Raw genomic sequence first — 18,004 nt, 5'->3', positions numbered from 1 at the left:
GCCAGGGTGTCAGAAAGTTATCATTAACAGGTCTCCAGAAGCCCCTCTAGCTTTTATTGATCTCCTGTATGCTTTAGACATCTGCTGTTTCTTGTCTTTAAGATAATGCACTGCTCTGAAAGTTTGGGGAACTAATTTTCGATTGGGAACTGGTTCTGTACTTTTTCCTTTTCAACTAAAGTCTAGTTTCAGTGTTTCTGAGCTTCTTTTCAGCCTTCAACACAAATGAGGTAACAAAAGGTAAGGAAGTAAAATCCGCCTTCCCCAATTCAGCTAAGAATGTATTCAAGCTCCCACCACATATTATATCCCCTACCCCAGCTATGTCTCTCCATTCTGCTCAAACACTGGCAGAAGCTACTTCAGGTCCCTTGCAAGCACTTGAGAAATAATACAGTAGTCTGCTCCCATAGTTGCCTATCTGTGTCAGCCATAGGACCCAGGTTTTCCTGTTTCTCTCAATACCTGCTCTACAAGATTCTTCAGCTATCCTGTCCTAGTGACCTGTTGCCCAACTAGGGAAGCACCACTGGCTCTCAGAGATGACTCCACACTTTTCCGTCACACCCAAAGAGTGGTGCATTAGGTCAGGCATTCCCAGCCTCTACACTCACCCACTTTCTCATTTATCAGGAATTTGACCCAAAAGAGCCTTGGCCTATCTTTGATCTAGGAAGGTGACTGCTGTGTTGCCTAATCCAGCGGATGAAACACTTTAACAAGATCAGTATTCACTTACAAATTGTTCACCTGCAACAAAATATAGATGTGTTTTAGTATTTTGTAGATAGATCAGTTTTGCTTTGGGAGAGGGGGACTTTACCTGCCCCAATATGATATAACTTACTGTTTAAAAAAGATCTTATAATGTTAAGGCTTTCTGTTTGCTAGTAGTTACACTTAAATCATATCTAGGTGTAATTATTTACAAAGGACCTTTGAGTAAAAAGTCTCAAAATGAGATTATTAATCTCATGCTACTTTGTGTTCCAGATGGAATCACATGAAAAGCATGTACCAGTCAAAATCATATACTGGTAGGATCAAGAAACTCCTCTTTCATGTCCAGAGTGCTTTAATTAGTGTTAGATGAAGGGGTTAAAATCCCTTACAGGGTGTTTTTGGTTTTTAAAAACCACACATGAAAGGCTATATGAAATTGGCCTTCCCTTTTTTCCTTCTATTCTTTGGTTTGGTGTTAATATTTAATGAGAAGACAGAGATGTTCTTTATGTGAATTCCCTAGGTATCTGGCTTTCCCATTTTTAGGATTCAGACCAAGAGTAAACACTAGCAAGTAATATAAGCAAAAGAGATCATAATATTAATAATGAGAGTAGTGGGAAGTCAATGGAAACTGAAGTATAGGTGTTTTCTTCCTTTTGTTGTTTTTTAGATTTTGTATTTGATTAATAGTACAGGAAAAAAGTTTTTTAAAAAGCAACAATAAAATCTAAAAACAAAAGGCATGAACCAAGTGGGTCAGATCCTAACTACACCTCACTAACAGGGAAGAGTTACTGCATCTTTCTTGGCCTCCCATTTCTTAATTATAAATTGAAGGTACATCCTGGGGAGGAAGGAGGTGAGAATTAATATAGAAATGTCCTCATGAATATGAGTTCCTTGGAGGCAGACGCTACACATAAAAAGTTGGGGAGGGGAGGGTTCTTGTTATTATTGGTGCTAGTGTTTTGATGCTCATGGTGATTAAATAGATTAGATTAAAACCTAAATTCCTCCCCCACTGGAACTTCTCCACCCAGAATAACACCACATCATTTTTACTGGGCTCTTTGTGTTGGCTTGTTTTTAGACCATAATTTCACTTGTGGGTTATGTAAGCCGCTCAGAGGCTGATAGCACTGAAAAAATGTTTGACTGGAATTGCTAAGCATGATCAGGTTTGTGAGGTTGTGAAAAGAGCTGAAGACTAAGCTTCCTGGGTGAAAAAATTAAAGAAAGTGTTTTGATGATGACAGGCCAGTAATGTTCTTTCAAGGTACTGAGGCAACCCAGAAGACCTGCATTCCACGACACTAAGGGCATCTCGCCAACTTCCTTGTTCGTCACATTTTGCAAAAGCCTCAAAGTTCATGGCTTTCTCAGTTTCCTCCCTGATGTTTCCTGCAGATTGGAGGTGCTTAACTGTGGTAACCCAAACACAGCTGTTTGTGTAAGTGTAAAAGGATTTCAGTTACACAATAACAGCTACAACTTTTCTGTTCTTTCAGAAAGTCTTCATTCTCAGGTAATTCTTATGAAGAGGGAAATGAATCCTGGTAGTTATTAATGAATTAATGGGGCTGTTTCAACTGGACTCATTGTGGGTCTTGCTTCACCCCTGAGTTCTGCAGCTTAGGAGCTGGAACCAGGACTCAATCCAATGTTCCTGGCTATAACATTTTTCCCCAATGTTTAGTATTCTTTTACTTTCAAACACTGCAAATTTGGAGAAAAAAAAAAATGCAGTGAACATCCATATGTTTACCTCTTAGATTCTACATTTTACTATATTGTTTTATCACATATCTTTCCATCTGCCTGTCCATAATCTGTCTTATTTTTTCATGCATTTCAAAGTAAATTGCAGACATCCCTAATATTTTTTAACAGCTTTATTGAGATGTAATTCATATACAATACAATTAACCCATTTAAAATATACAAATAAGTGGTTTTTAGTATTTCACAGACATATGTAACCATCACCATAATCCATTTTAGGACATTTTCATCAACCTCCAGTTCTCCCAACCTTGTTCCAGTCCCTGGCAACCATTAATCTTCCTGTCTCTATAGATTTACCTATTCTGAACATTTCATATACATGGAATCATACAATTAGTGATCCTTTCTGACTGGCATTTTTCACTAGCATAGTATTTTCAAAGCTCATCCATAGTATATCATGTGTCATTACTTCATTTCTTTTTCTTTCTAAATAATATTCCATTGTATGACTGTAACACATTTTATTTATCCATTCATCAGTTGATAGACATTGGGTTGTTTCTGCTTTTTGCTTTTTGGCAATTGTAAACAGTGCTGCTGTGAACATTCATGTACAAGTTTTTGTGTGAAAATGTTTTCATTTCTCTTTGGTGTATACCTGGAGAATTTCTGGGTCATATGGTAACTCTCTGTTTAGTTATTTGAGGAGCTACCAAACTGTTTTCCAAGGCAGATGCACCATGTTACATTTCCACCAGAAAAATTCCAAGGTTTGAATTTCTCCACATCCTTGCCAACACTTTTTATCATCTTCCTTTTTTAATTCTAGGTCCATAATCTTTTTATTACACCCCTTCTCTCATTGACTCCACCTTGACAGCAAGCTCCAAACCATCATGTCAATGTAATATTGTCCAACTCTTTTTGTAGCTATATGATTTGGGTCAGCTATGGACCTTACTCATATTTCTTACTTAGAAGGAAATATGCTTATCTGGGCTTCTCGAGTAGTTTCAGAGTGACATCACAGTGTTTAAAACAGAGGTTAAAAATTTGAGTTTTAAAGTCAAACAAACCTGGATTCAAATCCTTGCTACCCTATTTAATTTCTGTGTGCCTTAGGCAAGTCAGTTTACCTCACTGAGCTCCAGTTTCCTCATCTGTAAAGTGAATATAATACCTACTACCTTCTTAGAATTGTAGAAATGTATTTGCATGGTACGCACTGAATAAACAGTAGCACTGCCGCTGCTACTTTTTAATCTGTTCTAACAGTATATATGAGCCATGTTTAATATCAAATAAGATTCCCCAGCATTCCTGAAAGACTGTATAATTTGTAGACCAAGAGGTTGGGGCAGTTAGCCTATGGAACACATGCCAAGATGTCACATGGGTCTGCTTTCTTCAGCAAACAGGCTGGTTGCTACCACCATGATCCCTTCTCTGCCACTAACATCAGTCCTTAGCTTTGGAAAATTCCTTGCTTCCAGGCCTAGCCTTTCCCTTAAATCCCAGCAGACTTATACAGTGGACACCCCTTTTTAAAAGTCCCACTCTGGTGAGGCAAGAGAATGATGAAAATCATCAAACACTAAAAACACCACAAAGCAATGGGTTTAAATGTATAAAAATAATTAATTAACATATTAATAATATATTAACATAATCCTCTTTCATTCTCCCTCTTTTTTACTCACTTACAGCCACACTAGCCCATCTTGAGAACTTTATACTTGCTATTCCTTCTGCTTTAAGATGCCTTGCCCCAACCCTCTATATTCACCAGGCATATTCATATCATCATTCGAGTTTCAACTCTCATTGTTGAAGAGCGTTGAACAGAGAAGAAGCCTTCCCTGATGATCATTCCAACCTAACCAGCCACCAGGCACTCTTCTGTATACCCCTAGTGGTCTTATTTGGTTTACTTATCCATCTGTTCAGTCATCTTATTTTTTCTGCCTCTTCCCCACATCTCCCCCATCTCCCATTTTAGAATGTAAACTTCTAAGGATAGGATTTCTGTCTTGTTTACGACAGTATTCCCAGTACTTTGAATATACCTGACATACAGCAGGCTTTCAGTAAATATTTGTGGACTGAGATGTCCTAGATACTGTGCTTGGCCATGGGAATGATGGGCTATTAATCATAAACATCCAGGTGAGTGACCTGTCCAGTGTCAGAATAAGCTACTGGTGAGTGCTAGGTCAGTTTCCATTTATGTACTGTTTACCTTTTGATGAGAACTGCTTAAGTTTTTGCCTCTCCCATATGCTACATAGAACAGAATAAGAACTGCCTCATTTATTATAAGTTTGCTCAAAGCTAACCATGGCTGCTGGCATTGCTACAAATACTATGTGTTGAGAAGAATATGAAAGAGCCATGTTGCTGCTGTGTTATGGCCTTATGATAAGTCGTACCCACTAGCATGCCCTGATACCCCAGGCTACTCAATTTTTTTGTTATTTTATTTTCTTCCTTTGCAGAATGAGTTTTGGGAATTGGATGTGAATAATACCGGGGAAAAATACAGAATGCCTAAAAGTCTAACTTTTCCCCCCTTCTTAGATGTGAACGATTAGAAGAACAACTAAATGACCTAACAGAACTCCACCAGAATGAAATCTTGAACTTGAAGCAGGAATTGGCCAGCATGGAAGAGAAAATTGCATATCAGTCCTATGAACGGGCCCGGGACATCCAGGTTAGCATGAAGGATTAGATGTAAAAGCAAAAGATTAACAGAAAGTAGAATGGTAGTTGCCCAGGGCTATGGTGATGGGGAATTAGGGGGATTATTGCTTAATGGGTACAAAATTTCAGTTTTACGAGATGAAAAGATCTGTGAGATGAATGGTAGTGATGGTTGCACAATAATATGAATGTGTTTAATACCACTTAACTGTATACTAATGGCTAAAACAATAAATTTTATGTTATATGTATTTTACCACAATAAAAAAAGAGAAAAGGAATTAAGTACTGATACATTCTACAACATGAATGGATCTGGAAAACATGCTCAGTGAAAGAAACCAGTCACAAAAGGCCACATATTATATGATTCCATTTATATGAAATGGCCAGAACAGGCAGATATATGGAGACAGAAAGAAGATTAGTGGTTGCCAGGGGCTGTGGGAAGGGGGAATGGAAAATGATAACTAAGGGCTAAGGGGTTTCTTTTTGGGATGATGAAAATGTTCTGGAATTTTTATAGTAGTGATGCTTGTACAACATTGTGAATTTACTAAGTGTCACTGAATTGTATGCTTTAAAATGGTAAATTTTATGTTATGTATTTTACCACAAAAAGAAGTTTATAAAAAAAAAGATGGGGCAAGTAGCATATCAAAAGAAGCTAGTACCAACTGTACTACACCTGCTCCTCAAATGAGGTGTATTTCTCAAAAATCTATGCCATTTGAAGGTGGTAGGCTTGCGTGAGTCCTGGGAAATGTTTCTTAGGATCATAGTGGTCTCAATCTAAGGAAAACCACATGCCTTACATCTGTTACTGCTTCAGGAGCTGGCTCTGACAAGTCTCATGGCCATCTTGCCTATCTTCTCCTTCTATAGCTGAGGGGGCTTTTGTCCTAGCTGCCAAATCCACATCTTTTACAGGCACATTGCCAGGCAATTTGCAAAAATAACACAAGATAGTAATGTTTAAAGCTAGTAGCCCTCTAGTTTATTCTATGAGAAAATAGAATAGTTAACTTTTTCTCATCCCAGTTGGGGCTTACTTCTTAGGGAACAGTTGGTTTTATACGAAGGCATCTTGGAATTAGTCTTAGAGAAGGGAAGTGGTCCGGGAAAGTTGTATTACAGTGGTCTAGAATAATCAAGAGAATGTCTACGTCATTTGCCCAGCTGCCGTCTTCTCCAGGCCCCTGGAGTTCCGTTTGTGTTTTAGTTTTTTCCCCAATATTATAGTGGTCTGGGAAGTATACATTGTCCATTCTCTAGCTAGCTTCAGTCTGAAGTTGACTGGCCTTCACTTCAAATCCTAAGAAACCAGGACCCATTGAAACTAAGACCAGAAAAACACAGGGCTCCTACCACTGCTAAACTTTGAAGAGTGTCAAACCATAACTAAGGAAATAGATTGTGTCTTTTGAGTGTTGTGGTAAATTTCATTTGAACTCATGGGTAAAGTTATATAGTTCTAGCCTTGAGGGAAGCAGATCACTTGTAATGTTTGGTCTAGTATTTGGCTATCGTGCCCTTTTTACAGAGATCACTCTTAAAAAGAGGAGTATATTTGAAAGACAGAGCAGGGAGCCCTTTCCACTAATGTTGGGAATTTACTCGACTTGAAAAACACCAGGTTGTGTTTACAAGGATGTCCAAAGGATGTTCACCTCTCCATTGTTATAGTGGATGAGTTGAAAATAAGTCTCTCCAATAGGGAACTGGCTGAATAAACTGTGACATATTCATACTATAAAGTACTATGTAGCAGTTAAAAAGAATGAGGTGAATCTCTATGTATTGATATGGAGAAATTGCCAAGACTCACTGTTGAGGGAAAAAGGCGTATTATGGATCAGTTCGTATAGTATGGTACTATTTATATTAAGATAGAATATCAAAACATAATTCTATATATTTTCCTAGGCACATATATTAATACACTTAAACTCAGGCGAAAGAATGAACAACACACCAAATTAACAATATTACTTCAAGGGCAGAGACTAGAATCAAGGAAAATATCAAGAGACTTTGTGTCTTATTTGAAATTTTTTATGTCGAATAAGTATGTGTGTCCTGTGCAACTTAAATTAATAATTTTTAAATGAAAAAGAGAAAATCGTGTATTTGAGGCCTTGTCATTAAAATGTTCAAGACCAAATCTAATTGTGGCCACTGCTTCCTGTGAGCCATCCTATAGGAATGCAGTGGAGGGCAGTTTAGGTGCATAATAGTTGGCTGGAATAGTGAGTTATGCATTTGGCCTCTCATATTCAAGGCTCTGTTTGCTTTGTTTATTTGTTTATAACAAAAGTCAGATTTTATTTGAAATCATGTACCACAGAGTAGGTTACTGGCCTAAAAGTTACCACACCTTTGGAAAATATTTGCAGAAAAGGCAATAGTGTGACTATGCTAAATCCATTTAAGCTTTCATTTTTAAAAAAATTAAATTCATTGGGGTGACATTGGTTAATAATATTTTATAAATTCCAGGTGTACAGCTTTGTAACACATCTATATATTCTTTTTTCTGCTCACCACCAGAAGTCTAGTCTCCTTCCATGATCTTTTGACTCCCTTAACCCTCGTCATCCTCCCCCAGCCCCTGCTTCCCCCCTGATAAACACCATTCTGTTTCCTGTATCTATGAGTTTACTTTTTTGTTTGTTTTGTTTGCTCATTTATTGCTTTTTTTTTTATATCTCACACGTGAATGAAATCCTATGGTTCTTGTCCTTTCCATCTGACTCATTTCACTTTAACATAATACTCTCAAGATCCATCCATGTTGTTGTAAATGGCAATAGTTTATCTTTTTATGGCTGAGTAATACTCTGTTGTATATGTGTGCTGCATCTTTATCCAGTCATCCGTCAAAAGATACCTGGGTCGTTTGCATGTTTTGGCTATTTTAAATAATGCTGCAGTGAACATAGGGTTACATATATCTTGATGAATAAGTGTTTTCAAATTGTTGGGGTCGATACCGAGAAGAGAGATTGCTGGGTCATATGATAGCTCTATTCTTGATTTTTTAAGGAACCTCCATACTGTTTCCATAGTGGCTGACCAATTTACAGCCCCACCAGCAGTGTACTAGGGATTCCTTTTCTCCACATCCTCTCCAGCACTTGTTATTTCTTGTTTTATTGATAACAGCCATTCTAATGGGTATGAGGTAGTACCTCATTGTAATTTTGATTTGCATTTCCCTTATAGCTAGTGGTGTTGAGCATTTTTTCATATGTCTGTTGGCCATCTGTATGTCTTTCTTTAAAAAATGTTTAGTCAGGTCCTCTGCCCGTTTAATTAGATTGTTTTTTATTGAGTTTTATGAGTTTTTCATATATTTTGGACATTAGCCCCTTATCAGAGGTATCATTTGTAAATATCTTCTCTTATTTGGTTGGCTGTCTTTTTGTTTTGTTGATGGTTTCTTTTGCTGTGCAGAAGCTTTTTAGTTTTATGTAATCCCATTTATTTTTGCTTCCCTTGCCTATGGGATCAAGTTCACAAACACCACTCTGAAACCAAGGTCCGTAAGTGTAGTGCCTACGTTATCTTCTATGTGTCTTATTGTTTCAGGTCTTAACATTCAAGCTTTTAATCTATTTTGAGTTAATTTTTGTGTATGGTGTCAGTCTGGTTTCATTCTTTTGCATGTGGCTTTTCAGTTTTCCCATCACCATTATGAAAATGGAGACTTCTCTTTCTCCATTGTATGTTTTTGGCTCCTTCATTGAAAATTAGTTGCCCATGTATGTGTGGGTTTATTTCTGGACTCTCAATTCTGTTCCATTAGTCTCTGTGTCTGTTTCTCTGCCAATACCATACTGTTTTGGTTACTGTGGCATTGTAGTATAGTTTGAAGTCAGGGAGTGTGATACCTCCAGCTTTGTTCTTTTTTCTCAATTGTTTTGGCTATTTGAAATCTTTTGTGGTTGCATACAAATTTGAGGATTTTTTTGTTCTATTTGAGAAATACCATTGAGATTTTAATAGGGATTACATTAAATCTATATATTGCTTTAGATGTACATATTGCCGTGCCTAGATGGGTGGAGCAGGGGGCCCAGTTCACAGTTTTGCAGCCCCACTGGACTGTTTAACAGTGCTAACTCTTCCAATCCATGAACATGGAATATCTTTCCATTTATTTGTCTTCTTAAGTTTCTTTCAACAATGTCTTGTAGTTTTCATAGTGCAGGTCCTTTATTTCTTTTGCTAAAATTCCTAGGAATTTTATCCTTTTTATTGTGATAGTAAATGGAATTGTTTTCTTCATTTCTGTTTCTGATATTTCGTTGTTAGTATACAGGAGTGCAACAAATTTTTGTATATTGATTTTGTATCATGAACCTTTACTGTGCTGTTTTTAATAGCTTTCTCGTGGAGTCTAGGGTTTTCAATATAGAGAACCATATATCATCTGCAAATAGTGACAGTTTTACTTCGTCATTCCCAATTTGGATGCCTTTTATTTCTTTCTCTTGCCCAATTGCTCTGGCCAGGACTTCCAGTACTATGTTGAATAGCAGTGATGAGAGTGGACACCCTTGTCTTGTTCCTGATCTTAGAGGAAAAGCTTTCAGTTTTTCACCATTGAGCATGATATTAGCTAAGGATTTGTCATATATGGCCTTTGTTATATTGAAATACTTTCCTGCTATACCCATTGTATTGAGTGTTTTATCATAAATGGATGTTGTATCTTGCCAGATGCTTTTTCAACACCTATTGATATGATCATAAGATTTTTATCTTTTATTTTGTTAATAGTATTGATTATTTGCATATGTTGAACCATTCTTACATCTCTGGAATGAACCCTACACGATTATGACATATTATCTTTTTAATGTATTGTTATATTTGATTCGCTAATATTTTGTTTAGGATTTTTGTATTTACGTTCATCAGAGATGATATTGACCTGTAATTTTCTTTTTTTTGTGTTGTCCTGATTTTGGTATCGGAGTAATGTTGGCCGTGTAACATAAGTTAGGAAGTATTCTCTTCTTTCAATTTTTTGGAAGAGTTTGAGAATGATAGGTATTATATCTTCTTTGAACATTTGGTAGAATTCACTAGTGAAGCCATTTGGTCTTGGACTTTTGTTTTGGGGGAAGCTTTTGATCACTGTTTCAATTTCCTTACTAGTGATGAGTCTCTTTAGGTTTTCTAGTTTTTCATAGTTCAGTCTAGAAAGGTTATATATTTCTAAGAATTTGTCCATTCCTTCTTAGTTATCAAACATGGAGACATAGAGCCTTTCATAGTATTCTTGTATATTCTTTTGTATTTATGTGGTGTCTGTTGTAACTGCTTTCATTTCTAATTTTATTTGAGTATTTTCTCTTTTTTTTTTTTAGTGAGTCTAGCCAGAGGTTTGTCAGGAGAACTAGCTCTTTGTTTCATTAATTTTTTCTATTGTCTTTTTATTCTTTATTTATTTTCTCTCTAATTTTTATTATTTCCTTCCTTCTGCTGACTTCGGACTCCATTTTTGTTTGTTTGTTTGTTTTTCTAGTTCTTTTAGGTGTAATGTTAGACTGTTAATTTGGGATTTTTCTTATTTCTTGAGGTAGGCCTGTAATGCTATAAATTTCCCTCTTAGTACCACTTTTGCTGCATCCCAGAATTTTGGGGATGTTGTATTGTCATTTGTCTCTATGTATCTTTCTATCTCTCATTTTTTCTTTGACCTAATATTTGTTCAGTAGCATGTTGTTTACTCTTCACATATTCATGTTTTCTTTCCAGCTTTCTTCTTGTAGTTAATTTCCAGTTTCATACCATGCGGTTCAGATAATATGCTTGTAGATTTCAGTCTTCTTAAATTTCTTTCAACTAATTTTGTGCCCTAACATACGGTCTGTTTTTGAGAATGTTTAGTGTGTACTTGAGAAGAATGTGTATTCTGTCATATGTGATAAAGTTCTATAAATATCAAATATGCCCTTTGCTCTAATGTGTCATTTAAGGCCGATATTTCCTTGTTGACCTTCTGTTTAGATGATCTATTCATTGTTGTCTATGGATGTTCAGGTCCCCTACAATAATTGTTTTGGGTTTTTTTGGTCAGTTTCTCCCTTTAGGTCTGTTAGTAATTGCTTTAAATATTTTGGTGCTCCTAGGTTGAGTGCATATATATTGATAGGTATTATATCTTCTTGATGAATTTAATCTTATCATTATAAAATGTCCATTTTTGTCTCTTGTTATCTTTTTTATCTTGAAATCTATTTTGTCTGATATATATATGGCTACACCCACTTTTCTCTGCAATTTGCTTGGAGTATCATCTTCCACCCCTTCACTTTGAGCCTGTGTTTGTCACTGTAGCTGAGATGGGTCTTCTGAAGGTAACATATAGTTTGGTCTTATTTTTTAATTTGTTTTACTACTCTTTGCCTTTTGATTGATGAGTTCCATCTATTTACATTTAGAGTGATTATTGATATATGAGGACTTACTACAGCCATTTTATGTTTTGTTTTCTGGTTGCTGTGTCTCTACTTTATTTCTTTTCCCTTGTGTTTCTATTTTAGTTTGGTAGTTTTCTATGATTTTTCTTCTGTTTCCTCTTTTTTTATGTTATGTGTCGCAGCTCTAGTGTGTGTGTGTGGGTGTGGGTGTGTGTGTGGTTTCTGTAAAAAAAGTTTCATACATATAGTAGTCTTATTTCTTCTGATTGCATCTTCATTCACCTGTGCAAGTTAAGTTCTTTTCATCCTCTCCTTTAATGTTTTTGTTGTCACAAATTACCCCTATTTATGCTGTATATTCATTTCCAAATTGCAGAAGTTATAGTTTTTTTAATGCTCTTTTTCTCTTTTAACTTATGCTATATTTTTGTTTAATACCCTATTCTGAAATAGAGTTGCAATTTCCTGCTTCTGTCTGTCATCTTACTCAAAGTTTATATTCTTTCATCTTTTTGTTTCAGGTAGAAGATCTCCTTTCAACATTTCTTATAATGCAGATCTTCTGGTAGTAAATTCCCTAAGCTTTTGTTTGTCTAGGAAAGCCTTTATTTCTCCTTCATATTTAAAAAATACCTGTCCGGATATTTCATTCTTGGCTGGTGGTTTCTCTTCAATATTTTGAATATTTCATTTTATTCTCTCCTAGCTTGTAGGGTTTCTTCTTTTAAAAGTCTGATAGTAATCTAATAGAATTTCCTAAAAGATTAGCCGTTTTTTCCTTGGCTGCCTTGCAAATTCTTTCTTTGTCATTAACTTTTGACAACTTTAATATAAGTGTCTTAGAGAAGTTATTTTTACATTAAGATAATTAGATGTTTTGTTAGCTTCTAGAATTCGAGGGTCCAACTCCACAGGTTTGGGAAGTTTTCATTGATTATTTGTTCCCTTCTCCTCTTCTGGTATACCTATTATGCATATGTTGCTCTTTCTGATAGAGTCAGATAGTTCTTGTAGAGTTCTTTAATTTTTTTTTTTAATTCTTAGTTCTCTCTCTTCTTCCTCCTGGGTTATTTCTAGATTTCTTGTCTTTGAACTTGCTGATCGTCTCTTCCATCTCCTCTACTGTTTCCAGTGCTCTCTAATGTATTCATCTCATTTATTGAGTTCTTCAGCTCCAGAATTTCTGGTTGGTTCTTTTTTATAGTTTTAATCTCTTTAGTAAAGTACTCCTTTTGTTCATTAATTTTCTTTCTGAGTTCATTGAACTGCCCTTCTGACTGAATTCTCTTGTTATCTCATTGAGCTTCTTCATAACTGCAATCTTAAATTCTCTGTCATTATAGTCACAATTTTCAATGACTTTGAGTTTGGTTTCTGAGAAACTTTTCATTTCCTTTCTGTGCTCCCGTGTTACCTTGATTGTTCATAGTGTTTGAAGGATTATTTCTCTGCACATTTTAGGTAGTGAGCTCCTTTCTTGTTTAGTTACTGTTTTGCTCTCAACAAATAAGTGGGTTGATAGGTAGCATACTTCCTCTTGTTTTCCAGTGGATGGTGTTAGAGCACAACTTTTTGTTTTCTCTTACCTGAACTATTTGCACCTCTGGTATTGCAAGTGAAGCAGCATCGCTTCAGTTAAGGAAAATGCTGCATAAGCACTGGGATGGTGAGCATCCCCTCTGTGACTAGCTTGCCTTACTTACAGGACACCACCACTGTGATGGGGGTATGTGGCAGGTGGTGGAAAACCAGTTTTGTGAGCTCTCAGAACTACCTCCTTTTTACTAATGGTTGTTGGCCCCAGTGCCATGCTTAGATGGATGGGGCAGGGGGGCAAGTTCACAGTTTTGCGGCCCCACTGTACTGTTTAAGATCTCAGTTTTCTCTTCTTGGCTCTGTTGGGTGGGACAAGGCAGGCAAGTTCGTGATCTCACAGCTACTTGGCAACAACCTCTGTGTTGCTCCAGGCTCTTCAAATGCTCCCGTGTGTGGATCTTTCAGGTGTGTTTGTATGTTGAGCAGGGGACCCCTTGTGAGTTATAGTTGTCCAACTTGCTGTAAATTTAAGGGGAGAAACAAAGGAGTCTTCTTAATCCAGTGCAATGCTGTCATCACTCTCTAGCATATTTAAAATCATTATCAAAGCTCAAGATGCATCTGGCTTGCTCAAGGGGCATGTCTGCTACACAGAGTACTTGTGAGCAGAGGGCTTAACTGTTCCCTGTTCTGGTCCACAGGAGGCCCTGGAGGCATGTCAGACCCGCATCTCCAAGATGGAGCTGCAGCAGCAGCAGCAGCAGGTGGTACAGCTAGAAGGGCTGGAGAATGCCACTGCTCGGAACCTTCTGGGCAAACTCATCAACATTCTTCTGGCAGTCATGGCAGTCCTTTTGGTCTTTGTCTCCACGGTAGCCAACTGTGTGGTTCCTCTCATGAAGACTCGCAACAGGACGTTCAGCACTTTATTCCTTGTGGTTTTCATTGCCTTTCTCTGGAAGCACTGGGATGCCCTCTTCAGCTATGTAGAACGGTTTTTTTCCTCTTCCAGATGATGCTGGCAAAAGAAGGCAGTGCTCCCCTACCCTCTGGTGAGTGCATGCAGCGAAGAATTAGACAGCAACTTACCTACTCTGAAGTTTTCTACAACAACAAAAGAGTTGAGTGAATCTGTTTACATTTAGAATAATGTTTTTTTCTTCAAGAGACGCAATTGCAATAGTATTTTTTAGATTTTATCCAAGAAGTTTTTTGGGCAAAAATCTTGGATCATTTTTATGTAGCATGATTTTCCTTGGGATGCAAATCTTAAACAGTCCTTTAACATGAACCAACAATCTGGAGCACACTGAAGGGCATCTAAATTGTGGCTTGAAGGACTGTACTAAAACCCACTAAAAATATGAGAAAACCTGATTAGGGAAACCAGTTAAACCTAACACCCTGCCTTGTCTGGGCTCACCACCTCTCCCCCTCCCAGACTAACTTTACTGTGAAATCCTACCACATTCCTTGTCTGAATTTTTGGATTCAGGGTGGATTTTTCTTGTCCGTGGAAGAACACATGGATCTCTCTGGCTTCCTCAAGTTGGCCACTCATGCTAACCCTGGAAGTGTGGTCACTTTTGAACCTGGTCCCTTAACCTTTGCTAGGATGCAAAAGTGAGAGCATCATGTTCCCACAGGATCACTGCACAGTCCTACTACAGTATTTTGAAGTAGCCCTCCAAATACTTAATTTTAAGCAAAATCCCATGGCCGCACTTTTAAGGTTTTTTTAAAATACGTGTATAGTCACCAATTAAAAAAAAATCCGAACAGCATACTTGAAGAATGTAATACTCAAACTCTCAGTGCTTCCTTATGGTTTCTAATAGGATTTTTTATTATTGTTATTATTATTATTGGGTTTTTTTGGAAAGGGTTGGGAGGGTCTTTTATTTTTCCTTTGAAATAAAGAAGTGATGTTTTTAAATGAAGAAATGTGTGGATATTTAAGTGTGCTGCTCCCTCTTGTCTTGAAACAGTTTGAGTAAAGGAAGACTTGCTATAAATGCTGCCCTCTGATGCCCTTGTTTTGTGATGCAGCTTAAACTCTCTCCTCTGGCTGCTGCTGCTGCTTTTTGCCACCCCCACACCACCGCTTCATGGGCTTGGCTTGGTTGGAGAGGAAAGGGGTGTGCAGGGAGAGGGGGAGGCTGTTTCCATAAACCAGCATTTTTTTTGCCCCAAGAAAATGTTCACCCAGTGACCTTAAACTGGGGTTGTCTTTAAGGAAAAAAATGAGATTATATTATGAGACTCATAAATAATTCCTTATGTTTCCTTAATTTATTTTTAACATCCCTTAATTACTGAAACCAAAGTGATGTGGAATCTTCTGTCTGCATTTTGGCCCCAGCATCCTTAATTTCAAAGCTTTATTTTGTCTGCCTGAGAGAATTGATTCTCCCTTAAGAGCAGAGACGGAATAGTCAGGTTAGAAGGACCCAGGTTTGGGGTGTAAAATGCTGTCAGCTTCCTATTCATATAGACTGACTTAACATAACTATGCTCAGTGGATTTTTATAGACAATTTAGAAAAATGAACTGAGATTTCTTCCCTATCCTATAACCAGTTCCACCATCCTAGTAGAACTTGGGCTTTTAGAGCTTATCTAGAAAACTTGGCTAATCTTTTCATATTCATGGTATTGAATCACAAATGCTGTTCCCTCTTCGCCTCAGCTCTGTACCACCAAGTGATGAGCCAGGGGCATATAATATGCTCCAGGAAGAGTAGCAGAGCATGCTTTGCCTATTTCCCTCATTTCAGGAAATTCCTTTGAAACTAGATTAGCATTGCCTTGTCCGCCTGAGAGCATGGTTTACACCACAGCTCCAGCCTCCTGTGGCTTTGGCAAGCTGGCCTTCTCAGAGTCAGCATGTTGTTTCCATAATCATTTTGATATTTTAACTCAGGTACCCCAGTCTTCACTGCATCCCCAGATGATTGTAGTATACCTGTTAGCTCTGTTGACCTCTCAAAATTAGTGCTCAGAGCAGAGACCACAGAGGTAATTTTTCTTTTAAAAAGTAATTGGAACCAATTCATGTTCAAGCCAAAAACAAATTGTTCCCAAGCCTATGTATTTAAAATGTTAACTTTGCCTAAAAATATTACAGTGACTTTAGGCAGACGTGCCAAAGGACACCATGACCTTGTCGAACTAGCACAGTTTCTCCTTTTTGCTTTAGCTTAATGACTCAGAGTAGAGAAGAGAGCCACGCAAAGTTATTAAAAAGATGTTCTAGCCACAGTCCTCCAGTTTTTCTAAGATGGAACCTCAACTGTATAGAGGCTACTAAGTTTTGTGGGCACTGGAAGTCACTGTGATCGATGGATCGAAATTGTTCCATTTGCCTTGGGACACTTTCTATCAAAGGAAGGTTTTCGCCTCTGGAAAACCCCCTGAGCTCCCAGCCAAACATGCCCATGCTAACTTTCCATCATCCTCTCTCAAACTGTCTTAGGAAGGACCTTTAGGCTAAGTCAGGCACAATAATGGCCTTCTAGCTTTCTTGTCTCCTGACTGTTCATCAGGCCCAACAGTTGTCTGCATTTAATGCTATTTGTAACCTTGAATCTGTTTTGATGCCTTTCCCCATTTTCTGCTGCCCATAACCTATAGCCTTTGAGTTTCTTTGCGTTGTGGCTCTTCTTGGATTCTCTGGTCTATTCAGATTTCTTCTATAATGGTTCAATAATTGTTCTGTGGGTGGAAACTTCCCCTCGCTTTAATGCTTCTTCTCTTTTAAAGACTACGTGCATTCCCTTTGAAACGAAGCATTCCTGGATTACTTGTTAGTAGATGCGTGAGGCTGGTTGTGGTAACCTGGGTGACTCTTCAGGTTGTAGAACAACTAACATTTTACCTTTTTTATAATTAAAGGGCACTTCTGTCTGCTCCAACTTTGATTCCTTGGTAAATATTCAGTGCGTCCTAGCAAGGAAGGCTTTCTATTTCATTGACTCCTTAAGAAGCAAAAGTAGGCTCAGTTTTACACTTTGCTGACTGGGGTCCTTTCTCTCCTCTGTACCCCTTCTACCCAACTGAGGTAAAAATCTGATGCCAAGAAAAGCACTGGGATCAAGCCTTCCTTGCTAGCCATGTCTTGATAATGAGCATATTTTCATGTTGTTTTCACTGCATTTGGTTTTGTTTCTGATTTCATATTCCTCTGAGGTATAGTCAGATTAAATGCTGAATTCCGAGTGAGTTCCAGTGAGGAGCTGCCTTTCACCTTTGGAAAATATGCATCCAAAACAAAACCAAATGTTATGATCAACAAATTGACAAAGGCAAAATTATGGTTCCCACCCCCAACTGAAACTGGGGATTTTGAAAGTGGCTCTAAGAGTTAACATTTCTGTCTGTGTATTGTGTATGCTAGGTGATACCCTTAGTAGGATTGACTACTAGACTGTAAGTGTGTTTTATTAAAGTATGTAAGAATAAAAACTCACTTGCACGAATTGAAAAGTACAGAAATGACACTTGTGAACGTGTGAACGTTAACACTGTAGTTGATAGATTTTAAGCTGCTAATTGTGAGAGAGAATTACATTTATGTTTTGTCTGTTTGCTGCAGATTCTCAGCAGCACTTTTACTGTACATACAAATTGAAATAAAGACCTCAGCTATTAACGAGGTGGTTGGACTCGGGTTTGTTTTGCTCTTTATTTTTGCATATTCAGTTTCCAGTTACAAGTTTGTGAGTCCTAAAACTTTCCACTGGTTTGTGCATTAGAAACTGTATGTTGTGCATGCGTGTGTGCATATGTGTGTATGTTTAGCCAGTATCTTAAAACTGTAACTCATAGTTCAGTGGCTGTCACTGTCTCCCTAGATTTTATACACATTTTGGATTGGCA

The 18,004-nt window shown here is 37.5% G+C and overlaps 1 protein-coding gene across 9 annotated transcripts in view; it reads left to right on the top strand.

Annotated features, from left to right (window-relative positions):
- TMCC1 (transmembrane and coiled-coil domain family 1) overlaps positions 1–17,795 on the top strand; it is a 185,180-nt gene extending 167,385 nt beyond the window's left edge. For 8 of the 9 annotated variants that reach the window (XM_039886806.1, XM_039886809.1, XM_039886807.1 and 5 more), the window contains 2 exons: positions 5,032–5,167; positions 13,829–17,795. In XM_039886806.1, the coding sequence (XP_039742740.1) occupies positions 5,032–5,167; positions 13,829–14,143 (451 nt within the window). In that variant the 3' untranslated portion in view covers positions 14,144–17,795. The remainder of the gene's footprint in view (positions 1–5,031; positions 5,168–13,828) is intronic. The other variant, XM_039886810.1, reaches the window with a different exon arrangement.
- Positions 17,796–18,004: the final 209 nt, after the last annotated feature.

This window comes from Pteropus medius, unplaced genomic scaffold (genome assembly GCF_902729225.1).
Source record: "Pteropus medius unplaced genomic scaffold, Ma_sr-lr_union100, whole genome shotgun sequence".
In the NCBI taxonomy this organism is placed as follows: domain Eukaryota; kingdom Metazoa; phylum Chordata; class Mammalia; order Chiroptera; family Pteropodidae; genus Pteropus; species Pteropus medius.
Note: the sequence above shows the minus strand (reverse complement) of the source record. Positions and strands in the feature narration are given on the sequence as shown.